Source organism: Botrytis sinoallii, assembly GCF_014898435.1.
Source record: "Botrytis sinoallii strain Bc 23 chromosome Unknown BSIN_031, whole genome shotgun sequence".
Lineage (NCBI taxonomy): Eukaryota > Fungi > Ascomycota > Leotiomycetes > Helotiales > Sclerotiniaceae > Botrytis > Botrytis sinoallii.
This window is the reverse complement of record NW_024066058.1, coordinates 533,764-560,504: the sequence shown is the minus strand read 5'-3', so window position 1 is coordinate 560,504 and position 26,741 is coordinate 533,764. Positions and strand designations below refer to the sequence as shown.

Genomic DNA, 26,741 nt, shown 5'->3' with positions numbered 1-26,741 from the left:
TGGCCCCCTCTTCAACCATCCCTCTCACGACCAATGCACTCCTCTCGCCTTCTTCCCCCCTCATTCCTCCTCCCATCATGGAATACCCGGCAACTACAATGTCTCTTTCAACGGCGTCACGTATACCAAAAGACACGCATTCGCAACCGCGGCGGAGAACCTCCAAAACCAAAAGGTGAATCTCTCTTTGGAGCACGACGTCTCGACCTTACTCCAACTATTAAACCACCTACTTCTCTTTTCGAAGAACTCTTCCCAGAAGAACAACAGAAACCTCCTTCATCTTCACCGCCCTCCAAACGTTTCAAACCCCCACCTCCGAGGTTTCCAAAACTGCCTACATTTGACTGGACATCTAATATCGAGACATTTGACGAAGCGGAAGTGCGGAGACGAGCTGCGGAGAAAGAGAGGAAGGATTGGAATATTGTGGGAAAGGAGAGAGGAAGTGAAGAGGAGGATGCGGTTCAAAGGCGGGAGGCTAGTGTGTTGATTTTGAATTGCGCGAGTAAGACATTGGAGGAGAGTGACTTTTTTAGATTGAGTCCGAAGGGTGAACATATTGAGGGTTGGACGAGTGGGATCATTAAGAGTGCGTACTCCTTGTTTTATATTCCTATTTTATGTCTACATGGAAACGTAGCTGTGTTTACATATAGCTAATTTTATCTTCAGTTATCCCTGGGCGCGATCCCCATACTCTCCAGTCCCTAGGCCACTACTTCATTCTCTTCAGTTCGCGCGCTGCAGCTCTGGCCTACTTCCACCGAACTATTGAACTACACACCCTCTCTCGAACCTACAGCCCTAACAGCATCCCTCTCCCACTTCAAATCTCCAATCGCTCCTCTCGAAGCCCCGATCGTCCCCCTTCAACTCTCCCTCACTCCCCAACCGAACTCCAAAATCTTCTCAAGAACTTCACCCTCGTCCCCCCATATACACGTCTTTCTCTACGCATTCTTCAAAAACCTTACCGACCAGCGATGACCACTCTTTTAGCAACCGGCGCTCCCACCACGCTCACACAATCCAGATCCCAATCCCACACCATCGACACTGTCCTCTTCACACTCACCATTCCCAGCATTGGACTCAGTTCATGGGGTCTCCGAGAAATCCTCGACGCAGACGGTAAACGTCGCAACCTACATTGGCGCTTTGCTCAATCTGGGGCCATCATTCGTGTTGGCGAAAAGATAGATCCTGCAACTGGAAGTGAAAAAACAGAAATAGGTTATCGAGGAGAAAATATTATCGGAAGGAAGAAAGCTTATAATACGAGTGGAAGATATATAATCTCGTTTATGGATCGAGCCGAAGCGAGAAGATTTGTTCGAGAATGGCATAAGAGACCTTGTCCGTTGCAAAAGGAGTATAAAGAGGGAGATGAACCACCTCCGATTGCTAATGTCGAGATTATGTGGTAGTGGGGGACGGAAGGAGGAGATGGGGGATGTCTTGGGAATGGGGTGAAGATGCGAGAAAGAAGAAACTCGTCAAAGAAGTTCTACGGAAATGATGTTAGTGATGATGCGTGGTCACTCATTGAGAAATCGAAAGAACAAAGGCACATTTTGACATCACATCGTATACCATCTTGACTTCACTATGTTTCTGAGCGATTTGCTCACTCGAGTGGTGAGACAAGGAGGTATAAGAACACTTGCGCGCGTGAGAGAGTAGGAGAGAGAGAGAGTTATTGCGGAGGAAAACACCAATCTCATGCTACAGATACCAAGATGTGGATAAGCATCACTACAGAAGTACAAATCCCAAGTATCTCGTATTACAACATATGTTACACTTTGGGCTAGAAGCTAGATGTAGATACATATATCTTGAGGTAATCCATATAGGGAATGGTATATTGAGGAAGAAGGATAACAAGTATTTGAAAATGAAACAATAAAAAATACACAAAATATAATAAATATCGTTATACCTTTCTATTTCACACTTATCACTCACTCATCTACTTCTAATATACAACCATACTTATTATAATCTCATCTCATACCCTCTCATCCCTTCTCACACTCACTCACTCATCCCATCTCATTCTACCTTATTCCATCTTATCCCCTCTCATCCCATCTCATCTCATCTCATCCCCTAATATCAAATCCATCTCCTAATATCAAATCCATCCCCTAATATCCTATCCACCTACCTACCTATCTATCTACCTACCTACGAATCTACCTATATATCTCTATACCTACCTCTATACATACCTATCTTCGCTTCTATTCACACCACAAACTAACATTCAACCCTCACCTCCTCAACTTCCTATTACCTCCTCACTTCCAATCCTCACCTCCCCACCTCCTACAATCCCCACGTCCACCTCCTCATCCACCTCCTTAGCTTCCTATTACCTCCTCAAATCTTCAACTCCTCATTCTTATCCTCTCATTTCCCCTCTCCCGTTTCCTTTCCCTCTCCTCCTTCTTTATATAATTTCCTCTCCTTTTCCTATATAGAGTTCCTCTCCTCTCCTAAAGATACTCCTCTCCTTCCTCTCCTTTCCCTCTCCTTTCCTCTCCTTTCCTCTCGCTTCCTCTCTCTCCTTCCTCTCCTTTCCTCTCTTTCCTCTCCTTTCCTCTCCTTTCCTCTCTTTCCTTCTCCTTTCCTCTCCTTTCCTCTCCTTTCCTCTCCTTTCCTCTCTTTCCTCTCTCCTTTCCTCTCACCTCCTCTCACCTCCCCTTCTCTCCTCTCCTCTTCTACATATATTTCCTCACCTCCCTTTTCCTTTCCTTCCCTTCCTTACTATCTAGATAATAAGTATAAATAAACCTATAAACCTATATAAAATCTATATAAAAACTCGTATATAAAAATTTATATATAAAATCCTATATATAAAACCTAATACTATAGCTCAAAAAACATATATAGACACAGACAAATCACTTTTCACATTTAAATCACTTCTTATATACACATCACTTCTCACATACACATCATCATCCTCAGATACACATCATATTCATCATTACATATATCATCACATACACATCACTTCTCACATCACCTTCACCTTCATACTCATCCTCACATATACATCACATCACATACATATACACATACAAATCACTTCTCACATCACATCACATCACAATCACAAAATCACCACTCCTCCTCCTCCTCCTCCTCCTCATCGTCATAATCACCATAATCATCATAATAAACATAATCAACATATAAAAAAAAAGAACACGCCTATCAATTTAATACCATATAAATACGCATAATCACCCAACTCCGGCTTCTCTCTTGATAAAAAAAAAAGGTAAAAGTAAACAAAGCAATGGTTATGCACTGCCAACCCACAAACACCATTGTATTGCCTCTCGCACTGTGCTTAACCACTGTCCTTCCTTCCCAGCCCTTCCCTGCTTCTTCCGACTTCTCTTCTCCTGTCCCCTTCTCTATAGAATCAAATCATAAAAGAATTCCTCCATCTTCCCCTTTAACTTCTTCCGCAATCATATCATATCATATTATATCATCGAGCACCTATCTCCTCAAACAACACAACATCCCTCTTCTAGCAACATTTACTTCCACCCCCACTACTTTGTCCACCCACATCAACACCTTGTTGCGCCGCCTGATCTATCTTACTCGTATCCACGATTCTCTTCTTGATATCTGCTGCCAAACTGTAAAATGCCTTTTCTACATTAATGTTACTCTTGGCGGATACCTCGAGGAAAGGAATGCCGAGTTCATCTGCTAACTGTTGACCGCGTTCGGTAGATACAACTCGTTTGTCTTCCCAATCGCACTTGTTGCCTATGAGGATCTTGTTTACACCTTCGGTGGCATGTTGTTCGACGTTGCTGAACCAGGTGCGAATATCTAGGCAGGAGTTGTTAGTAAGATTCTTATGACGATTTGTATTTGAACGTTGTCTTGTTTCATTCCCCCTTGCTGCAGAAAACAGCACTCATCCATTCATCATCCTCTTCAATCTTCCCAGTCCACACCACGACATGACATGACCTCTTCTCACAAACTCCATCTCCAATCCACGAACAAAAGGAACAACGTACTTGTAAAAGATCTCTCATCTGTAACATCATACACAAGCAAGATGCCCATGGCCCCCCTATAATACGCCGTGGTGATCGTCCTAAATCTCTCCTGACCCGCCGTATCCCAAATCTGCAACTTCACTCTCTTTCCATCCAACTCAATTGTACGGATCTTGAAATCAATTCCAATCGTGGTGATGAACGAAGGTGTGAAACTATCCTCGCTGAAACGCAAGAGACAGCATGATTTTCCTACACCGGAATCGCCTATCAAAAGGAGTTTAATCTATTTGCACAGAGAGCATGTAAGCATTTGTATTTATCTGTGTATTTGCATATGCGTTGGGAATTGAATAGGGGAAGTAGGAGGAAGGTCTTGATTGATAGACCGATGGATGGATGGATTAGAACCTGGGTTCGTAAACAACCTCACCACCCATCGAGCAAACAGACCGTCAATCCAACATACCAAAAAATCGTAATTCCTGGTTCCGGCCATCGTGTCTGAAATCGCACTCGAGTAGGGAGCTCAAGTACAGTCTTTTGAATATCTGGATAGCCTTGTAAATGCGGCGTTGTCAAATCCACAAGATCTGATCACTTTCGTGCACTTCGTCCGTGTCCTTAGTTTCCTTTTGCTGGGCCTCTTGGTCTGGTCTACACCTGGCACCGAATTCGAATCGTCTACCGTAATGAAATGAGATCGCTGGAAGAAATGTGTGGGGTACAGGGTGCTGTGGGTCGAGAAGAGTTACTTTATTTATCGTGGTGTGAGGGAAGACGTTCCGTTCTGTTTATATCGTATATCGTATGTAGAGTTAAAAAGGTAATACGAGATATCGATTTCGAGAAGTGCCGGTTTGGACGGGGGTTTCAAAAAGATTCACTGGTACGGACACTTTCTCTTTCTGCCAGTGTCGTGATTATAATCACAAAACAAAATTAACACCTGCAATTGATGTAATGCGTAATCCCTACGGTTCTTTCCTAATAAATCTTGGGAGGTGGTTGATAGAAGACGGGATGTGAATGGTCCGAATTTCAAGATCTGGATAGGAAAGTACCTATGTACCTATGGATGGATGTATCAATTTAAGATTCAGTACCTACCTAGTCGGGTACGTCCGTTGTCCGTTGTTAAACGAGTATGCGGCGTCGCGTCTACTGTGGCGTGTGTCAACCAATGTCCACGGGTTTCTCATCTATCAAGTACGTACGGTGTACAGAGTCAAGTCTTTGGAAAATGTCACCAAAGAAATATTATGTTATAAAGAAATATGATATTACATTGGATACTTGTTAATATGACACCTTTAGACCAACCGTCCTGAACCCTTGATTCTCACACCAATCACTAGGTAGATATAAGGTTACATGCCTAGTGTCCTCATACAGCTTATACGATACAAGTTACTCCAAACTCTAAACATTCAGAGCTAGATACATCTAGGACAAGTAAGCTTCAAAGGTTCAAACTTCTAATAGTCGATTCTTCAAGTGGTCAAGTGTATCCATATAGTCAATCTTGTACCCTCTCCTGGAAAAACTACGTCTGCAGTATCCATATGAATGCAAGTTCTTTCCCATGTCCATTAAAAGGGCTGTGTTAGAATTCAATACTAGTAATCTTACCACACAACCCTATAAATAACATTTCCAAATATTCACATATCCATACAACAATAATGTACACAAATACGTACGATCAAATCCAGATAACTACTAAATTAGAGTGTTCTCAGTCTTGCGACTAGGTCATCGTTTCTTTATCCATACCATGCCATTCCATCCCGTCATCTAATCATATCATATCATAGCATACAAATACTCATATCAATATCACTCGCCATGCAAGTATTGCTTTCTCCTTTCTCCATCTTCCTTTCTATACTGTACACTCCACTCAGAATCCACCTCTCTATCTTCCGCGTCCCCCTCCTCCTCTCCCTCCCCAAAACTACCTCAACCACCTCCCATAACTCCACCTAATCCTCTCCAAAACCTTAAGCTGCACCTGAATACCACTATTGATATTACAAAGATCCCCCACGTCCTCCAGAAACTCTCTCTCCACATCCCCAGGAAACAAACTATGAGCTCTCTTCCTCAAGACATGAACTTCACACAACAACAATCCATGATCTTTGTACGAGAGCAAGTTATTCTGCGTAGGCGTAGCAATCGTAAGAATTCGATCGATATTTCTCAAGACCCTCGCAGTTCGCCCCGCCCTTTCACCTCGTCGAAGTCCCTTGCGTGAGCCGAGTAATGTTCCAAAATATCGGAAGGTAGCGAAACAGACCAGAACACCAGGAGTCAGACCTAAAAAGCCAAAGACAAGCTCTTGACTCTTGAGTAGCGCATCGATACCACTTAGCGCAACCTCCACATCGACCTTGGTCTTTTGTACCTGGATCAAAACTGTTCTGATTAAGTCTCCTCTGACGGTTCCTACAAATGGTCGTTGCATATCCTTTTCATAAGCGCGAAGAACGGGTGTGAGATCACCTGCCTTGACTTTGGCTTTGATCTCGGTAATTTGTGAATCACTTAAAGCGCCAGTTCCGTAATTTGCGGCTTCTGGATTGTCGCGAGCGAAATCTACCACCATTCTTTCCAGACTTTCCATGTCGCCTCTCAGACTCTCTTTACTCATAATTGCCACTTCACTATCCTTGTCATGACGAATTGTCCCGATGACCTTTAACGTAGGATCAACAACCCAGTTCATCCAGAAATCTTGAATAGTAGATCCAAGTTCTCTGATCCAAGTAAGAACCTCTGCTTTTCTGTTCACCAAGATTCGCAATATAGTCGAAGACGAAAGTAACAACATGCTAGCCGGTAACCAGTATCTAACGAGTCTTGAAGGTCGTCCATATTCCGAGACAAGCTTTTGTGAATTCGTAATATGCTTCGGTACATGGGCAGAGAGGATGTGCTGCAATCTTCTCGACACCTTACTCGTCCTGGTCGCTTGTGAATTGTCCGCACTCGAAATCTCTGGGTCATCCTCCACACTGGCAAACACAGTATCCTCGAAATCCGAAACTCCTTGCTCAAGAGCCGTAACATTGCGAAGCACATTATCCATCAGTGCCACACTCCTCTCCACCACATCTTTCCACTCCGAGTTTTCTGACTCCTCGGCTTTCAGACCCGCACCCTCTTCATCGATATCAAAACTCAACGCTTCATCCATCAAAACTCCCAATCCACTTGCTCCCATCTCCCTAAACCTCTTTAACCTTGCCTGATTCATCTTAGCCTTTGACCTCCCCAATGCAACCGGACTCATAACTCTCTTCTGCACCTCCACCACACTCCTCTCCCTAATACTCTCCCTCACCAACCCATAAAACATACTCCATTGCCCCGCGACTCCCTGTCTCACATCCCTCCCACCCTTTCTAACCGCACTTCCAGGCGCTTCTTTCAAATGCACCAATCGCTCCCTCGAATCACTGTAAATATCCTTTCCCCAACCCCACAACCTCTGCGGCGAAGTCTGTATCGTGTACAGTCCCGAATATGTATATGATCCGAGCACTTCATCCCAATACCAAATATCATCACTTAGCGGAATCGTTTGTTCCAGCAGCGTATTCAATATCAACCCATATGTTTGCACCGTCGCCTTACTAACCAACAACCACTCCAATTCCCTCTCATAGTTCTTCAGATAGGCATTTACACCTGCTCTCCCATTCTTATATTCCCTTTCCTCATCCTCCTCGTCATCTTCATCTCCATCCTCATCCTCATCCTCCTCTTCAATCTCTTCACTCTGCACCGACCCCTTCAAATCCGCCTGTTCCAACAACCGACTAATCCTCCCACCCGAAAGCAACGCGCCAGAACTCGACGTCGTACTCAATGCCTTAACCAGCGCCTGCAACTCCGCTATGCGCGGCGAAGAAGCAACCTTCGCATGTTGCGCGGACACCAAACTTTCATCTGCGGGGTAAGGGAAGGGAGCGAGTTGGACGCGGTCGAGCTGGGCGTCAACTTTTCGTATTTGGCTATTTCGCAGAGATTGTCAGTGATTTGTTTGCGAAAAATGAACTCGACATCAATAAACCCAGAAAATGCAAATCCCTAAACATGGAAAACTCCCAACCAACAAATAATTAAATCGTGAACACTCCAAATTACACCAAAACCCATCTCTCTACCAGAGTAATCCCATCTCATATCTGCACAACCCCTCACACAACCCCACAAACAACCTTCATTCAAAAAAAAACCAACCAAAATCAAAATCAAAATCAAAAGCCATAAAACAAACAAACAAAGAAAACAGCTCCCCAACCCAATAAATAAATCACTCACTCTGCAACAATCGACATCCTGCCACCACCAACATCGATATACAACTCTTGAAGTAACGGAAGCTCAGAATCGCGATGCGGGTGTAATGTCACGACAAGCTCGGGCAAGGTTCTAGGATGATTGAGTGTTGGAGAGCTCGCTCGCTTATGTACGATTGAAAAATGACGCAGCGCAGCGCAGCATGGCAGTTTGACAAACGGCTGGTGTGTGGATGAAAACACGAATAATGTTGTTTAGATTAGAATACATTGTTTCAATATTATGAGTATGAAGAGTACATAGTTTCTGAGGTATAGACAATTACGATATGATAATACAGTATCACAAATTCTCGAAGTGCCAAGATTTAGTATCACGCAGGTGGGAGATGAGAGGGGTTAAAGATTCTAAATATGCACCAGCTGTTACACTTGATAAAGGAGCCGAAAGGCTTTTCTCATATTCAAAATCTAAAATCTATATACTCGATATGCTCTACAAATTCTACACAAATATTTGTACAAACCCCGTTCTAGATCCTCAAAATGAACTTCCAGCGATTAGTTCCGGCTCATACTCGTCTTGCTCATCCAAATTCACGTTTTCGTCTTCAAAATCATCCCAGTTATTAACTTCTTCTTGAGACTGTGATTTCTGTGCATCAAGAGCCATAGCTCTTTCCATGATTTCAAGAGTCTTATTTCTAGCATCCTTCTTATCTTTCTGATCATCACCGCGCATCATTGCAAAGATCGTATGAGCTTCTTCGATAGCCTGAAGAAATGTTTTCAGTCTTGGACCGAGCTCTCTTTTCCGCAATGACGTTCGCGTGTTCTTTAGTATGCCTTTCATACGTGGGTCCGGTACGACTTGATGAACAGTCAACATATTTGTGATCCAGACGATTCCTCTGGGTTCTTTCATGCCGATGTAAGCTTTCAGAAGGATTGTAAGATTGATCACATTTGGTCGGACTGTTGCGCTATGAGTCTGCGAGACTTCTGTCCAGAATGCTATTGCATCTCGAAAGTATCCATTTCGGACAAGGATATTAGTAACTTCATTGAACACAGGTTCTGGCACAATAAGCCCATGCTCCTCCGCCTTGGTGATTGCTTCTCTGACAGAAGTCAAGAACATAATTAGACGACTGCTTCCGACGCGCTCCATGAAGCTTGGTAGTCGGTGAGTGAGGAGCGTAACAAGAGCATCATCCAACAAATAGCCTTTCCGTTTCGCGTCTTTGAGAAGCTCAATAGCCATGTGCGTATTGCCATCACTCAAGTGCAGTGATGCTTTTACAGTGGCTGCCAATGCCGAACTATGAATGAAAACTCCCTGTTTGGAGGCGGCGTCATATATGTTTACGACCTTTTGAAAGTTGCCCTTTCCCATCTCCTCGATGATTTGTCTACGAGGATAATTATCATCATTTATAGCTCTAGTCCCCCTGGGAATGACCCTTAGCTTCCTAGCAGCAACTTCTTGTTCCCCCTTAGAATCCTTAAGAGCAAGCTGGCGCAGTTGCGCGAGGGTAAAGTCATTTGTATAATCCACTGAAGATTTTAGCATCACACGATGTACTTGAAATACTTGTTCAAAATTAAACCCCCAAGTTTTGTAAAGCTGGCTTAGAATAGTATTGAATGAATCAGCGTCGAAGCACGTTGAAACAGAGGTTGCATACTCTATCCAACGGAGGATAGAACGAAGCTCTTTAGCTTTTGCGTACTCGCCGATCATAATGTTCGAGGCGTAAGATGTCAGAGGTACTTTATACTCTTCCAGACAACAACGAAGAAAATCCTCCGTCTCGGTCACAGGATGTGATTTAGCAAATATTTTAAGAATCGGTGGAAAAATGTCGCCATAGACTTTGGGATTGGGGTTGAGTTTAGCCATTTCGGCGAAATTGGTCTTGACATCATCCCATTCCTCACACATCGCTTTACCACGAGCAATCTGGCCGCGTATGAGGATATCATCTTCACACGGACCACTGATTTGAAACAAATGTTCGTGATATTTACCGGCGGCTTTGAAATCACCTGCTTCTACACATAACTGTATAACAACGGCATAGGCAGCTTCTGGCCGACAAACATTCGGTATCACAGTCTTGAGTCGTTCAAACCTCTCTTGAGTTTTACGAATGCTTCGTTTTCTACGCCATTCCGTGCCAAGCAGTTTTTGAAACCAATTGTTCGATCTTATGAAGTGGTCGCTTTGGATAGATTTCGACACCTCTATCAGAACCTGTTCCGCATGGGTGAAATGATTCAGTTCAAGCGCTCTCTCGAATACGGCATCCGTAACACGGTAGAGCTCTTCTTGGCTTGGTGGCGATTTGACGAAATGCTTGAAAAAGTGAGAAATGGCACTACGATACTGTTTGGTCTGTATTTCGGCGATTATGAAGGACCCAACTGCGGAGTTGGATGTTTTGCCACGTGTAGCCTCAATTCGCCAAAATAGTTGCTTGGTCAAATCATACATCTTGAACAGACAGGTCAAGTTGCAAGCTTCCACTATGACAGGTCTTAGTTTATTCGAAATCGGCCCAGGCTTCGCTTTGAATTCTGTAAGGCACAAGGTAGAGGCTTTTCGGAGTTTAGAAGGATATGTGTCGTGGCCAGCCTTATCGTCTGGACTCCTTAACAGTGATTCAATAATAAGATGTGGTTCGAATCGTTTGAAATCGGTCTCAGAAAGAGTGGTCGATTTCAGAACAATATCAAGAATCCTTTCCATATTTTCCACCATAGAGAGAGACCGACAAACTGTAGATAGCGCAATTGCTGCTTCCACGAGATATTTTTGCATGCCACTAGTTCCTAAATCCAGACCTTCCTCAAATGCCTCTAAGAATCGCCGCAAGGCAGAACCAACAGCAATTGGGTCCTTTCCATCTCCAATGATCTGCTGTATGTCATTTGCAAGACGCAGTTGACGGTCTTCTTCGATATCCTTAGGTTTTGGTAACGGATCTTTTGCGGTTGGGGGGCGTAAATTTTCAATTCGAGGCGGCTTGAACGGAATTGAAGGCGGTATCAGATTTGCCGGCTCTGTCGTTTTGCCAAATGTTGAATCACAGGCTACAATCTCTTCGGCACTTGTAACACGGCCCAAGGCGGTGCTGCCAGCCTGCCAAAATCCATCGTCCTTATATCTCAAGACCTGCTCCTCAAATGTCTCTGCCAAATGTGCACTCGGTTCGTGGTATTGTCTCGCAGACTTAAGTTTCTTGGCGTTATCATGTACTAATTTTGCGCCGTGGATTCGTCGTCGACGGTCCTCTGTTAGCATGCCAGTACTGAATGCGACTGTGCAGGATGTTCCAAGGGCGATGTTGCGAAGTGCTCGCAATGCACCTTTAGAAGGCACAGGCAGGGCGGATGGCATTTCAGTGGTAATCTAGCCATCGCATCTCCATTCAAAGAAAAGGTAGTAGTGAAGTGCCTGGTGCACTTAAGGTTTTGTGCGGGATGGTCCGATTTGCACTGGTCGTCCCAGCATCTATAAACCCAGAACTTTTCGATTGACGAATGATTAGTCAGCACCCCGCACCCACGATCTCGGGTTTGTTCCCGGTGAGCTTGGGATTTGGAGAGCCATGGAAGGAATTGGCACATTTGTTCAGCGTCTACATGGCCAGAAATATTTCTAGAGTCTGTTGGCAGATATTTAAGATCTGCTTGTAGCTGTTCTCAACTTGCCTAACATATTCACTTCATGCATTTTCGAGAATGGATTCGTATGTTGCACAAGATTCACACACGATTTTCTTCTGCGGATATCCAAAATGTACCTATACTTCACCCCGACCGAATATCTTCCTCATACCATCAAGCTCAATTTGCACCGCAGGCCAGTTCCAGAGTCGCAAAATGAAACGGGCAAGTTAACCTGACTCAATACGTCATCTAATAGTTTTATTTTTGACGGTAGACCTGATTGAGATAAAGGCTTCGATGATGAGTGAGATATGCAGAAACTCATGTCCCCGAGTTCTCGTCGATGCAAACCATCAAACATCGAATACAAGCCCGCTCCTGAAAGACAATATGAAGCCTTTGCACTTAACAATGGAATAAATCGAGTGAGTTCACAAGTAGGTAGGTACACATATCAATCGGTGCACATTCAACAATCAACAAGACCTTGTTCACCCAAGATTATATACTAGATATGCGTCAAAACTCTCACCGCTCAATATACACATCCAAATCCTTTATTCCAGATCCAAAAACTAATACAATCTCATTTTCACAAGACATAATCAACCAAAAGCTCTGCATAAACCTCTTCTCCCAGTACCAGAAAGATATAATACAGAGAGATCCCCTAAAACCCAACCAGTAAAACTCCCCAAAAATCACTTGACTAGCACCTCCAAATCTTTTGTTGCACATCTACAAATCCAATAGATCCTCCTTCTGCAAGATCAATTGAGATCACGAGGGCATCCTAAGACATAAAGACGACGCTATCGATATTAACCAATAGAGTTACTCAGGTCACTTGACCAGCCAACCTAAATTTTCTTGTTGCATATCTCATGAATTGATCCTACTGGAGTAGGATCAATTTGCAGGTGTGGATAATTGGCCTTGCCGAGCAAGGTCAATTTAGTGAAATCCTTGGCCAGATATCATGGACAGCAACACACTGTACACAAAACTCCCTTCGGAGATGTAGCATTTGAAAACTGACGGTGTATATGAGACTTTCCGGACCGTCATGTTGACCATGGCGACTTTCGGCGACCTTCAGTCACCTGCAAAGTAATCATCGTCAGTATCTAAATAGAGGATTCATTTATCAAAGGGTAGAAATATCAGCTAGTCTCATAACAATGAAAAATTAACAACGTGCTATTAGCGTCATCCATTAACGATTCGTCGTCCCTCACACATACACATCGATCTTGGTGTATCCGTATACTTCAAACAATTTAAACAGCGCCTTCAATCGTGATACATACTCCATGAAACACAATCACCTACCAATGCGTATTTTCTTACGTGTGATCTTCGTATCCTCGATTGACCATATGATTTGTAATAAAATTTGTAAGCTCTCGCCAAGAGCATGAGCTACGGCTCCCTCCCCGTCTTTGTACCTCAGAGGATGTTTCGGTGAACGAGCTACGAGCCAATCCAGACTGCCCCTCAAAGAAGCGAATCGGTAAGACAAGTAGGGCTGAAGATAGTTTCATATCGTATGTGATGGTGTTGTTCACACAACTTTAGCTTGCATATCCCATTTTGGAGCTCAGATAAGCCGTTGATGGAAACGGCCGCACGGGTGAGGCGTAGAGGTGATTCCATCATAATGCTACTCTGTCTTACACGATGATAACCAGTAGGAAGAGATGGGGATGGGGATGAAGAAAAGCATCATAGGGCTGATTGGATAAGGTACGAAAGTACTTGGGGGCCAACAAGTGTGTTACGTGATAAGGTAAGAAGAATAGAATGGGTAGAATCTTTATATCCTAGTGAGGAGGATGATATTGTAGTATTTGAGGGAAACTGTACGGTATTGCTAACTTCAGCATGCACTTTAGGTCGTCTGATTAGATAGTAAACGACACAGAGCCGGGAACTCAGTTTGATGCATTACACATGAAATGATTTGAAGAAAGATCTGTGATGTCGCCTAAAACTCCTTCAATACTTCAGCTACACGGGACAGCCCGAAATCCTCTCCCGTGCTAAAATTATCTACGGGAGAGAGATCAGTGCTCGCCGAACAATGGGCAAACAATAGGAAATTTGATGATTTGTTTTAAATACGTTTCATCGTCAGTTCATAGAATGACGACAGCCAATATCAGGAGAAAAAGATAAACTTGTTGGGAATACTTGTAAAACCTGAAGATGATTTGGGCAACGCGATAAGCCTATGCTGTCATTCTTTTGCACGTCAAACATATGGAGAGGTCTACCTACAATTATATTCTGCCTTATGATCCTGTCCCATCGTACTTTGGATCCATCTATACCAATCACTTTTTCTTCATAAATCCAGCAGCGCTAACGAACAACGTGTTTACACGTGATGGAAGCTTTGAATGCAGTCAGCTTACTTCCCTGCCCGCCGAGAAGGACAAGTGATGATTTGTGATCTATTTTTGTCTCCCTTATAGCAATCGGTGCTAATTGATATAATCGAAATAACTCCGGAAGGTCAAAGCGGTACATCAAAAGCAATTCTATTTTCAGTGCGTAAATATCGTACTGAACGGCGGGTAAAAGGAGATGTCTATCGACAATAATTCTTATTTCCCTAATAAGTTCTTCTCGTTTATGGACACTTTTCTCCTGCAAGAGATAGATTGTAGTTCCAACGATTTGCTATTGATCTTTCGAGCCACCAGAAAGAATCTAAGTATCTTCAGCTGTGCATGAAATCAACCGACGTTGCAGTACTACATGGCTCAAAAGCAAACATGCAGTCTTGACACATCGATGCCAGGGTACATACCAAGATGTTGGTTTCATGCTTGATACTTCTACCATTCGCCGCTGAACGAATTGGAGATCTTGTAGAATCCTCATCTTATGACACGGCGGTATAGAGGTAATAATGAATCATGAAAGCGCAATATTTTGGTATGAGCGTCTGTCTCACCGACTCCGGCCGATTCATTCCTCAAAGTGAAGAATCAGTAAATACCTTGCAATTAATATGGAATAAACTGAAGCGGACTTCTTTTTGAAGGCCAAGAATTAAAAGAAAGCTTTTGAATGTCAGAACTATCAATCAGCGACCGGCCCCAGGTCAAAAGTAACAACGAATATACTTGACAGGAAGTTGACACACGCCATTTCCGTTTGATAATGTTAATGAATGGAGTGAATGACCTTGTGGTAAGGCTGAAGCGCGGCAATCTCCCAAGCAAGCCTTAATTCACCTCTACGAGTATCACCTTCCCAAGTTTATCATAGCGCATGTGTCGTAGTACATGAGTCCTCATGTAACTTTTGAACTCGACACCCTGGTAGGAGAAAGGAGATGGTTTGTTTGATGGAAGGATTCCGGAGTGTAGGATTCGGAAGTATTAGCGAAAGGCCTAGGATCGAAGGAGCTTTCCCATCCTGCACCCAGGAATGTATGTAGGGTAGGTATGTACGGAGTAGGTATGTAGGTAGCTTTTGTGCACATGGATAACAAATGAATGTTTTTCTCCTCATATATCTAGGTATTCGTACGAGAAGATTCAATTGTTATTCATTACTACCTAGGTAGCTGAGAATAAATAATGATTATAACAGATCATGATCGATATAATAAAATACACTCGGACAAGTGAGTTCGTGTTTCTCTCGAGATGATGATGATGACAAAGACGATTAGATTAGTAATTGATCATTAATACAACAAAGCCGGAAAGGTCGGAGAAAGATGCAAATAAGCAACTTTTACCTGGTCCATTACGTTCCAATGCGAAGAGGCAAAGAAATTTAGTCTGAAAATTCAAAATGAACCATAAATACCTCTCCCTTGAAAGTTAAGTCAAACTTATAAAGTCCTTACTCATCATTTTCATCCTTCACTCTTGATCTTGAATATTCATATATTTACATATAATTAAATATTCAAGATTCAATATTGTCGACGTAATTATTTATATTCACATTCATATTATACCCAGGTATATACCAATACCAGTACTATATATATGAACTCGGAAAATCTGTGAAGAGGAAATCACCAGCTACTATCACGTGCTTTATCTCTCGGAATTTCGCGGTCTCTCTCCAAATTGGTACTGTAGTGTCCATCCAGTCCTATCCAGTTCAAGTCCAGTCCAGTCCTACTCCGTTCCGTATAAGCAAGCAACCTCCATCCAGATCCAGCCAGCCCGAGAAACGGTGGAATCATATACAGAGTAATCAATCGACCAAAGAGCATAATAATTCAGCCGTTGACATTTTATTACATTTAACATTTAACATTTTACATTTTACATTTACCTCATCCTTTTCGGTCGTACACTTTGACGAAGGGTTACTTTGCCGATTTCCTCCATACTACACACTACACACTACAATACCTTCCTACCCATCTACCGCTCATCCATCCTGACCCCAGTCACCCACCATCAAAGGTCACGTCAACATTCTGATAAATCTATTTGTCAAGCAAATCAAAACTCAAGAAAGTTGGAAAACTATCAACACCCTCCCTCAAACAACTAAAGGTCCCAAGAAGCAGTATCCATTACCTACTACACTCTACCTATCGAGGTACGATTTTGATAACAACTTTCCATCATGCAATCAATCGCGCCCGCGCCGGTAGCACAAATGCAGAATCAGGTTCGTATTCCTCTTTTCATCATGTTTACTTCTTACTTTTACTACCTACTATTATCAATCCTTCCCCATTCACTACTTTGCCTGTAACTCCGGTGGTTCATGGTTCATGGACTTACCTCACTTGTCTTGTCATACCCCTCCATTCAATTCCTTTCAACGTTCAATCCTAAAAACAGTCTCGAGCTTGAGCTTTCTCATTCGCGTGCTCGCGAACACTTTACAACCCCTCTCCCAAAAGATATTGCATCTCAAAGCTGACTCACTCGCGCAGGAAATGAGTGCAGATAATGGTATAACATCCCCTTCTTTCCTTTGATAACCAAGCACAACAACGGTTTCTTGTTCCCCCAATCCCAGTATAAGGTATATGCGGCTATACGAGTCGAATAAATCAGAATTATCTTCATATAATTTCGCGCCGCGATTTAAACTTTCGTTCCTACTTCCATAGCACCACCCATGTTTATGTTGCCTCCTGCTGACGCGCCTCACTTCTTCCTCTAGATTTAAGAGCTCAGCTCTTGAACTTGACCTCGCAGTCTCAGCATCATAATACTCAGACACATGGCTATAACCACGAAGTGCAAGCTTCGAGTAGTGCTTCACCTCACGACCATAATATAGATCCTGCTATCGGTGGACAAATGATGTCGGAAAGCGGAGGAGACGACGCAGATGGTAGAAAGGGTGGAAAACGCGAGCTTTCACAATCGAAGCGTGCAGCTCAGAATCGCGCAGCTCAGGTTCGTAATTTTCATTCGTATCGCAATTTTTTTATCATTGGCGCATTCTTTGTGAGGTTGCTATGATGCGAAGTATCGCTTGTTAAAAAATAACGTCGGGTTGAGATTTATGGTTCTCTTGCTTTGTCAATTCTCATGTCATCCAAAAAAAATCCCATTACCCAAGCTTACATAATCTATCACACAGAGAGCATTTCGTCAGCGCAAAGAAGGATATATCAAGAAGCTTGAAGAGCAAGTCCGTGATTTCCATGCACTGGAGGATAATTATAAGGCTATCCATGCCGAGAATTACTCTCTGCGCGAGTACATTATCCGTCTTCAATCTCGACTTATTGAATCACAAGGCGAATTTCCACAACCACCACCACACATTAACTTAAGTCATCCATCGCAGCACCCTCATCCTCCGCCACCTCAACAAAGACAAATGGAGCCAATAGATCATATGCAACGACATGAAGCTCCCATTGCCCCAATGGCCCCTATGGGTGCTCTCCAACCTTCTGCCGCAAGAACTCTAGCAGCGGCCAGTCTCAAACATCCCAGTGAAGAGCAGCAAGGTCACCAGCAACAACAACAGCAACAACAACAACAACCGCAACAGGCATATCCACCTCACCAAGAAAACAAACGATTCAAGGATGACGATTCTAATGACGAGAACCTCATACGCTCACAGCTGGCCGGTGGACAAATAGCCAATGACGGTCTACCAACTTCTATGGCTATGTAATACCTCACACAGGATTTAACTTGTTCTCCTTCTTCTTTTTAGGCGTTGGTAAAGGTGGAGGCTATTTGGGATGGTTTGCTATGATAGGGCACATGGGTGGAGTTCCTACTTTTATATAAAAGTGGTACCCCACTCTCATAGGGGTGTTTCAATCAATCAATATTGCTGATTCTGCTTTGTACCATTTCTTACCAAGGCGTTCATCCTTTTCTTACTTTTCTCGATGTCTCCTTCTTCGCTTCTTTCACATGTGTTTATTCATTGTGGTTTCTAGTACAGGGAGGTATCTTTTTTCAATCGTAAGTGGAGTGGGAACATGGTATGGAAACTTCAGAATTGTGTGGAAAAGATGTTGATATACATGTATGCGAAAGGACACTCCTCCGAGGGATAACAGTCAGCCCGGTGGCTTTTTGGTGGATGGGTGGAAAGGCGGATGTTATTTGGGTGGGTGGACAATATGCGCATGTGCAATCATTAGCTAGCTAGCTAGGTAGTGTAAGTGCTTGCGTGCTTGCTTGCTTGCTTGCTCATCAAATAGTCAAGGAGATAAAAATTCAAGATTCTGAAATACATTTATTGATGTTTCGATGTGCAATGGCTTCTCCTCATCCCCTTCCCTGTCTAAAGAGTGCAATTTTTATTTTATTTTAGTAGGTCTACGAGGTAGTAATTATGATGAAAAGAATTGTTAGATGTATTATCTCTCTCTCTCTATTTGTATTTATATCTGTATACCTTGATTCTCTTTTATATTTGTATAAAGTAAATAATTTTTATATTATTAGGTATTCATATATAGGAAATTTTGTGAATAGGATAGGATAGGATAGGATAGGATAGGATAGGATAGGATAGGATAGGATAGGATAGGATAGGATAGGATAGGATAGGATAGGATAGGATAGAAGCTTCAAATTGTTATTTAATTGGAATTGGAATTGGAATTGTTATTGGAATTGTTATTGTTATTATAAAGAGAGAGAGAGAGAGAGAGAGATGTAGTAAAATAAATATAAAATAATGATATAGATGGAAAATAAAGAAAAATAAAATCAAATAATATTATAATATAATATAACATAACATAACATAATATAATATAATATAATATAACATGAACTACCTAGGTAACTAACGCCTAAACCAATGAACCGGAACCAGAATCAGAATCAGAATCAGAATCAGAACCAAATCCCAACTTGTGTAACTCGTCTCATCTCATCTAATCCCATCTCACTCATGCGTAGATAGATAGGTAGATAGGTAGGTAGGTAAGTAAGTAGGTAACTACTTGAATTGATATGATATGATAGGATACACTATGCTCTCTCTTCGCATGATGTAATTATTGATTTTCATTTTGATTTTGATTATGCTATTGAATTGCTTGCATGATTGAATGATTGATCGATCGATCACGAATACGCATTTCCGAGATCGTGTTCCTGCACGCATGTGTTAGTCAAGTGTGGCGGTTTTTGTTTCTTGTACTTCGTCTATGAATCTATCTGTCTGGGACGCGGATATCCATGCATATCCAGATTCGGATTCGGATTCGGATTCGGAGGTTGGGTGTGGAGATTTGATGGGGTGATGATACAATGGAAGATGAAGGGAAAGGAAGAGAAAAAGACAAAACAAAAAACAAACATACCTTAAGATACTCCCCACCCTTCTCCTGATACTCCTCCCTCGTAACCCTCGCTTCCTTCCACCTCTCTCCACAACTCCATTTCGCAGCCCCTTTCCACGCATCCAATAATTGATCCTTCGCCCTACGAATCTTGACTTCTGTGCCCGCCTCCAAATTTGCTCTCAACCCCTCTCTCAATCTCTCATCGAAGTTTTGCCACATCGTGTTTCCTCCCGTTAAAAAGATATCTTTCAGGAAATCCTTCTGATTTATGCCCGCTCCTGAAATACGCTGGTTTAATATATCGGCTGCGATTTCCACAATTCCAGCTTGATCCAGCCCGGCTATGCTGGGGTTGAAAATAACTTCCGGGACGCGGATCCGCTCGACGTTGAGATGGAGTTGGTGGGCTTCCGCCGTGCTGGCCGGATTGAAGGGACGTGGTCCGCGGAGAAAAGCATGGATGAGGGATTTGGTCCAATCGGTTTGCGCGTCGAAGGTATGTTGATCTGTGAATTCGGGATCGTATTTGAGGAGATCCGCTTCGAGGGTTTTGAGAAGAACGCTAGGATCTTCTTCTTCCTCGTCATCACTACCGCCGTCTCCAGTTTGGATGGTACGATAGACTCCCCAATCATCATCATTCTGACCGAAGTTATCGTCATCGCCTCCGCGACGACGCTTTTTAGTCGGATTATCGGATGCCAGGTTTGCGATGCTCTTCATGCGGATTTGACTCGCGAGACTTTTTCTGTTTCCTAGGTCTGCTTTGAGACGTTCTCTGTCTTTTATCTTTTGGAGCATAGTAGCTCGAGCTTCTCGACGCTCTTGAAGCCAGCCTTCGAGATCATTTTCTCGCTTTTCATCATCTATGCGTTGTTCTTCCGCGATACGAGCTTTTTCTGCCAACTTTTCTGCCTTGGCACGAGCGCGGGCTTCGTTATTGGATTTCATGAGACGTTGATGACGCTTTTGTTTGAGGCCTGCTTCGTCTAGTTGCTCATCTGGAATTTCAAGCATAGAGTAATCCGGTTCTTCGACTTCTTCCTCGATTTCCGGTCCACCGACATCCTTGGTTCGAGCCTTACGAATGCTTTTGTCAAGTTCCTTAATGGTTTTTTCGAGAGCAGCTTCGTCTTTCAACTCTTCCGCGTCAAGTAATCTTTTGATTTCCTTTTTTGTTTGATCTACTAACTTGCCTTGTAGATGTCTATAGTACTCAAGTTCTTGTTCTTTGCGAACTAATCTCTCAAGTCGCATTTTGGCGGCTTGTTCTTGTAATCTTCGACCACTCTCCTTTCTCTTCTCTGCAATCTTGGCTAACTCTTCTTCACTTTTTTGTACCTCGATGACTTCTGTATACGGATATTGTATGACACGGTCTCTGTCTTCCAACCCTGTCCAATCGAGATACTTTCTCACTTCCTCATCATAATCTCGGGATAAGTAACAATGATCTTGTACCATGTATTCCGTTTGAGTGGCAGCCAGCTTTCCTGGAAAGCTAGGATACTTTAGTTTGATGAGCTTTAAAAGGTAGTCGGCGCTTTGTGATGCACCCCAATTCAATCTTGTTGCCTGGGTAAGCATGGCTTTCGAATTGTAAACCGGAATCAGATGCGTAGAGCTGTGGGAAGAAGATACAACAAGTCCTGTCTTGCCCCCATTGTAGTCGTAAGAAAATAAAGAATCGATTCCGTAAGCCACAGATGGTGCTCCATAACATTCAAATATAATTTCGGTCATAGCTATCCCGTTTCGTTAGCAGAATTCGTAGGTCTAATGGGAAGTCCATACATTTCCTTGAATACGGTAAGTTTGCGACAGCTTCCGTCATAACAATAGGCATGTCCACACTTCCTTCTGAATCGACGCCCAATTTAAGAAAGATACAATCCAGTACTTGCTCCATAACATCCCAATTGCTAACAATCCCGCTTCCCGCCTCAAAGGCATTTCTCATGTGGCCCTTAGCTGTAGTATCTGCATAGACATCGGCGCCAACAAACGAATACGTTTTGCCCATCTTCCTGTCTCTATATTTAGAGAAAAGAGGTAAGATATTGAGACATGGTGAGTCCTCGAAGGACCAGCCAGCTCGAGTCACCGATGAGCCTGTAGCAAAAAGTATTAGTATCTTTGAGATATGCAAGTCATGATGCCCAGCACAGAATTACCATTGTCAATTACTATCGCAGCTTGACCAGATCCCCGAGATTTGGCTGTTCGATATCCATCTGGCTGAGGCTCGACGTATTTGTCAAAGTGAAGATCTTTCGCAGGATATAGAGTAGGAGGAGGTATTGAGTTTTGTTGCTCTGATGGAGGCGCATCGAGGTCCATGGCAGAGGGCGACATCTTCCTAGAGAGGTAGTGGTTGGTTTTGGTTGCGGTCTAAATCATTGTTTGTATACCCTTGCGACCGAAAGAATCGATTAAATAGTACACGTATTAACGACAAGCTCTTTAGTGGTAATTATTCCTCTTTATGATGTTGTCGCTTCACAAGGCTAGATTTTTGTGGCAAGGCTGAGATGCATGTATCAGTTACATGTGGAGATCACGATTAACCTTACTCTATCTATATCTACAATCTACAGCACCAGATATTGTAGGATATTTTTAATTTTAATAAAAGTCGTGGAAATTATCTTTGTAAGTCATTAATCGAGAATCATTCTAACTATCAGCCTCCGCCATAAAACGCCAGCTCCTTGCCCACGAAGACTCTCTTCAGTTTTATCATGATGGCTCTTTGAGACTGTCGGTAGCTTTCAACGAATTAGCAATAGTCTTGTGGCAGTTAAAATTAAGTACCTTCTAAATGAAAGAGAACATTGGATTGATAGTTCTTGAACATGTCTGCAACCAAAACAACATTTGTGTTTGCGTTATTGATCTCCTAATTCTGGTTCAGCTACATGTAACCATTTACCGGCGATTGCTAGCCCTCTCATACCTGGAGATTCTTGTTCAAAAGCATGATGGCTTCATTGAGTTTCTCCTAGCAGTTGAATTAGTGTGATATCTTGGTGGGTGTGCTTGAAATGCTTACTACGTTGGTGATGATTCGTGAGAGAAGCAAGTTTTGCTGGTGCTCGTGAGGATTTTCCTACATAATGTTCATTATCCTGTATACGATAGAAGCTTGTCATATTTAACCTTACCATAGTCTCTACCGTCAATGTGGTTTGGTTATGAAATGTGATGTTTGACAAAGTCACTGTTTTGTTGGTGTTTATAGTAAATATTGACACAAGTTTCATGCGTTGCCTGATTGGTCGGCTGTTGTGAAGCTCGAAGCTCAATCAACAAGGCGGAAGGAAGGCAGAGCAATTCAATTCAACTTCAATCAAACAATCATAAATCAACCACCAATCGTCATCAATCATGGCGCCAGCAACTCCAGAAGCTGAAGCTCATCAAGCACTCATCGAAAAGCTTGATGTTCACTCAATAAGAAAACCCTTTCGAAATACCCACTGGAGACCTAATCAGCGTCGCAACAAGAATATTAAGACCATTCTCGGCGACGCCGTTCGAAAGGAAGCGTCACTTATGCCAACACAAGATAACAGCGGTTCTGCAACACCCTTTTCTGAAGATAATGCAACCTCAACTGATGGCGATATGACACCTGCCCCTACGAGCGCTCCTACACTTCAACCAAATCTCGCGCAAGCTTCCAAGAACTTATCGAAGTTGGTATTGGAACGAAACATGAGGACGAACGGCTTTTCTAATGCACCTACTGCAACGTACATGAATATTGAATCAGCACCGTCTCTAGCACACTCAAAACATTATTGCGATATCACAGGATTACCAGCTCCATATACAGATCCAAAGACGAGGCTACGATATCACAACAAAGAGGTGTTTGGGGTTGTTAGATCTTTAGGTCAGGGGGTTGCAGAGCAGTATTTGGAAGTACGGGGAGCTCATACTATCTTGAAGTGAAAGGCGATGATAGTGCACTACGTTGGAGCATTTGGAAAAGGTGTAATGCTCGGCCTAGGCTTTGCTCAATACACAGTTCACCATCTCCGGAGATTGGCAAGCGATGCGCAATGCGCAAAGGTTCAGGATGGTTACTTGACTATATTGGTGTTTGTATACTGGCAGAAGGATCAAGGGGCAAGAACAGACTTCTGGGTGGAAGATTTGTACGATTGAGATGGATAGAATCGGCCTTTAAGGCTGTCGAAGAAGAAAGGTTCAGGAATGGTTGAAATCAGTACGAGGATATGTCTGACCGACAAAGTCAAGCTCATTCTACCCACCAATCATCTTTCAATGATTGGTTCAGGAATACGCTCCGGCTTAATCGCGATCATGAATATTATCTGCCTACTCGAGTAGAGATGACGTGGTACCGAGAACATATAGAGAATGAAACTCAGTCACCAGGACAAATTGTCCTGGTTCGTCGTGGCAATCATAATACTTTACCTCATGCAAGTGTGCAATAGGATTGATACTTCGAGGCAGGTGAAGAGAGACCTGAAAGAGTACATTTCCCTTGCATTTCCTTCCAAATCTTGTTGGTTGGATATTGTCACATCTCATGTTTTAGTCAATATTACTAATTGACATATCGATTGTGGTTGTTTCAATATCTTCAATTCAAGGAATAGCTTTTGTGAAGAGTGTCAGACAAGATGAGACTCGAGAAATCCGAGTAAAATTTATATTTAAGCTTTTGTGGTCTGCATATGACGCTAACTCATGTCATGAGCACGGACGCGTCTAAGCCGCGTTCTTTCAATGAACTCCAACAAAAGATCATTAAGGACAACTTTACTTCTACTACCAACTGTTGTACTACGAGTGTGTTTGGTAGAAATCTCCAAATACTTACGCATTGCTAATCCCGGGTTCGGAGGATATTCAAAATGCCTACCATGTGGTTATCAGATTCCCAAAGTACGTTCTTGACTTCAACAGCTAGATGGTTCTGGACCATTTGCGCCGAGTTCAATTGATCCAGTTCCAAGCATGCTATGTTATTCCGTAGGGCTTATGCTAATGGATACTTTGTATAGAGATTGGGGTAGCCTTTTGTTCAGGTGGTAGGTAAAATTCTACGGTTTGTGCTTCAGATCTAGTGTAGCTAATGAGGTCTTGAAAGGCGGGTTCTTCCTGATCGGAGGTGTTATGATGTTTTTTGATAGAGCTATGTATGTTTGAACTCTCCGTAAGATCCAAAGGAAGGTGATACTAATAAAATTGTAGGCTCGCAATGGGAAATGTGCGTATTCTCTGGATTTGAAACAGGGCTTCCTGGCTTACAATATGTCGATATAGATTCTCTTTTTAATCGGCTTAACTGTCATAATTGGACCACAAAAAACAATGGCGTTCTTTGCGCGGAGACAAAAGCTTAAGGGGACCGGAGCCTTTTTCGCTGGACTTGCACTCATCCTCATGAGGTGGCCATTTACAGGATTTCTGGTGGAATTATACGGCATATTTATCTTGTTTGGTGACTTCCTAGGGACTATAGCTGGGTTCGCAAGGAACATACCGATTATTGGCTCATACATCGGAGCCATGGTCGATAGAAGCGGAGTTGCAATGAGGGGAGCAGAGTTACCTGTCTGAGAAAGGGGACAGGCAGATACCCACGAAATTTCAACAAGAACTACGAAGGAACACGGAACATGTACACGATGTTATAGGACGAGACGAGCTGAGCTTGAATGACGCTATGTCCTAGTTTTCACGACGATTTAGACTGTATATGAAAAGGGGCACCAAACTTGCTCACATTCAGGCTTCTGATGAGGTATAGACTAGATGGCAAACAGTAAAGTAGAGCATATGCTCCTTTATATTTCGCCAACGAATGACGAGGAAATATTGAAGACTACCAAGCATTTGTATCTGTACCATTCAAGTATTAAGACGTCGCCTTGAAAGTTAAGCCACTTTGCGACCTCACTCGCCAATATTCCCGAACCTCAAACTGCAATTTACATCCTCCAATCGAAACAATGTCTGCGAGAATGCTATCAAAAAAGATGAGAACGCCATAGCTAACCAAATACATCAATCTACATAGCCACGCAGCATGAGTTCTGCTTCTTTGCTTGTGCTATTTTATGTATTAGTAAAAGCCCTTGTAAATTCCCATCGTAATAAAAAAGAACTCACTATAGAACATCTTGCTCTGTGCACTCAACCCATCACTCTTTGCCACCAATGTATCAATCTTCTCGCCTCTCTCTAAAACACTCTCAATAGTCTTATGCAACACAATCTTCGTCTCATCCAATTCCTTTTGGATTTTCATGATGCTATCTGCTTGTTGCGGATCTTGGTATTTCACAATATAGTCGTTCAGTTCGGGGAATGAGAGAGTTGGGTTTGAATCGGCCCATTCTGATCGAGGGTGTGCATTTAGAAACTCGTCGACGACTTTGGATAGAAGTTGATGGGCGACAAGGGCTGGGTATTCGTGGTCGGAAATTATTATACCACAGACACCTTCGGAACGTCCATAGGCATGGAATGTGTTACCTGATATTGTCAGATAGTGGGTCTTGTTGTAATTTGGAGGAGTTGAGATTTACTATCTTGTTCAATGTCTTGCCTTTGGCCGGGCTTTGTTCGTTCAGCGACTGTCTTACTGAAAACCGTCATGAATTCGCCGTAACTGTACATTCATCCTATTAACCAGTCTGGTCCCACGTAGAACGATAGTGATAAGCTAACCTGTTTCTAGTAAATCGGCCATATGCGCTCAACTCTTTCACGCAGCAGAGCTCGTGTGAGGGGGTCTCCGAGTTCTTGATTATCTGATAGCGGTCAGCCTGATAACATTATCACTGCGATATCTGCGAACGAACTCCGATATAATGCAACTTCATTTTTGCGATTTGGGGTTGATTGTAGATATGATTGATGTCTAGATAGCAGAAATAGGTGTAGGTTGGGAAG

The 26,741-nt window shown here is 42.8% G+C and overlaps 9 protein-coding genes across 9 annotated transcripts; 4 read left to right on the top strand and 5 right to left on the bottom strand.

Moving 5' to 3' along the window:
• Nucleotides 1-33: 33 nt before the first annotated feature.
• Nucleotides 34-1,430, top strand: EAF02_011367 (uncharacterized protein; the record flags this gene model as incomplete). Its single annotated transcript, XM_038907414.1, has 2 exons — nt 34-592; nt 676-1,430. The coding sequence occupies 2 exons, from the start codon at nt 34-36 to the stop codon at nt 1,428-1,430; spliced, it is 1,314 nt and encodes a 437-aa protein (XP_038752894.1).
• Nucleotides 1,431-3,177: 1,747 nt separating this feature from the next.
• On the bottom strand, nt 3,178-5,214 carry EAF02_011366 (uncharacterized protein). The gene is made up of 3 exons (XM_038907413.1): nt 4,516-5,214; nt 4,065-4,332; nt 3,178-3,870 (listed from the first exon to the last, which is right to left on the bottom strand). Exons 1-3 carry the CDS (start codon nt 4,543-4,545, stop codon nt 3,557-3,559), a joined length of 612 nt encoding a protein of 203 aa, XP_038752893.1. The 5' UTR covers nt 4,546-5,214; the 3' UTR covers nt 3,178-3,556.
• Nucleotides 5,215-6,003: 789 nt separating this feature from the next.
• Nucleotides 6,004-11,759, bottom strand: EAF02_011365 (uncharacterized protein; the record flags this gene model as incomplete). Its single annotated transcript, XM_038907412.1, has 3 exons — nt 6,004-8,068; nt 8,379-8,489; nt 8,935-11,759. The coding sequence occupies 3 exons, from the start codon at nt 11,757-11,759 to the stop codon at nt 6,004-6,006; spliced, it is 5,001 nt and encodes a 1,666-aa protein (XP_038752892.1).
• Nucleotides 11,760-16,639: 4,880 nt separating this feature from the next.
• On the top strand, nt 16,640-18,163 carry EAF02_011364 (uncharacterized protein; the record flags this gene model as incomplete). Its single annotated transcript, XM_038907411.1, has 4 exons — nt 16,640-16,684; nt 16,956-16,974; nt 17,189-17,427; nt 17,615-18,163. The coding sequence occupies 4 exons, from the start codon at nt 16,640-16,642 to the stop codon at nt 18,161-18,163; spliced, it is 852 nt and encodes a 283-aa protein (XP_038752891.1).
• Nucleotides 18,164-19,581: 1,418 nt separating this feature from the next.
• On the bottom strand, nt 19,582-22,157 carry EAF02_011363 (uncharacterized protein; the record flags this gene model as incomplete). The annotated part of the gene is made up of 4 exons (XM_038907410.1): nt 19,582-19,611; nt 19,821-21,547; nt 21,597-21,914; nt 21,977-22,157. 4 exons carry the CDS (start codon nt 22,155-22,157, stop codon nt 19,582-19,584), a joined length of 2,256 nt encoding a protein of 751 aa, XP_038752890.1.
• A 384-nt stretch (nt 22,158-22,541) lies between these two features.
• On the bottom strand, nt 22,542-22,969 carry EAF02_011362 (uncharacterized protein; the record flags this gene model as incomplete). The annotated part of the gene is made up of 5 exons (XM_038907409.1): nt 22,542-22,570; nt 22,617-22,701; nt 22,759-22,803; nt 22,855-22,911; nt 22,967-22,969. 5 exons carry the CDS (start codon nt 22,967-22,969, stop codon nt 22,542-22,544), a joined length of 219 nt encoding a protein of 72 aa, XP_038752889.1.
• Nucleotides 22,970-23,189: 220 nt separating this feature from the next.
• Nucleotides 23,190-23,759, top strand: EAF02_011361 (uncharacterized protein; the record flags this gene model as incomplete). Its single annotated transcript, XM_038907408.1, has 1 exon — nt 23,190-23,759. One exon carries the CDS (start codon nt 23,190-23,192, stop codon nt 23,757-23,759), a length of 570 nt encoding a protein of 189 aa, XP_038752888.1.
• A 935-nt stretch (nt 23,760-24,694) lies between these two features.
• EAF02_011360 (uncharacterized protein) lies at nt 24,695-25,403 on the top strand (the record flags this gene model as incomplete). Its single annotated transcript, XM_038907407.1, has 5 exons — nt 24,695-24,725; nt 24,845-24,871; nt 24,931-24,979; nt 25,035-25,050; nt 25,107-25,403. 5 exons carry the CDS (start codon nt 24,695-24,697, stop codon nt 25,401-25,403), a joined length of 420 nt encoding a protein of 139 aa, XP_038752887.1.
• Nucleotides 25,404-25,855: 452 nt separating this feature from the next.
• On the bottom strand, nt 25,856-26,671 carry EAF02_011359 (uncharacterized protein; the record flags this gene model as incomplete). Its single annotated transcript, XM_038907406.1, has 5 exons — nt 25,856-25,896; nt 25,956-26,321; nt 26,375-26,457; nt 26,517-26,599; nt 26,651-26,671. 5 exons carry the CDS (start codon nt 26,669-26,671, stop codon nt 25,856-25,858), a joined length of 594 nt encoding a protein of 197 aa, XP_038752886.1.
• Nucleotides 26,672-26,741: the final 70 nt, after the last annotated feature.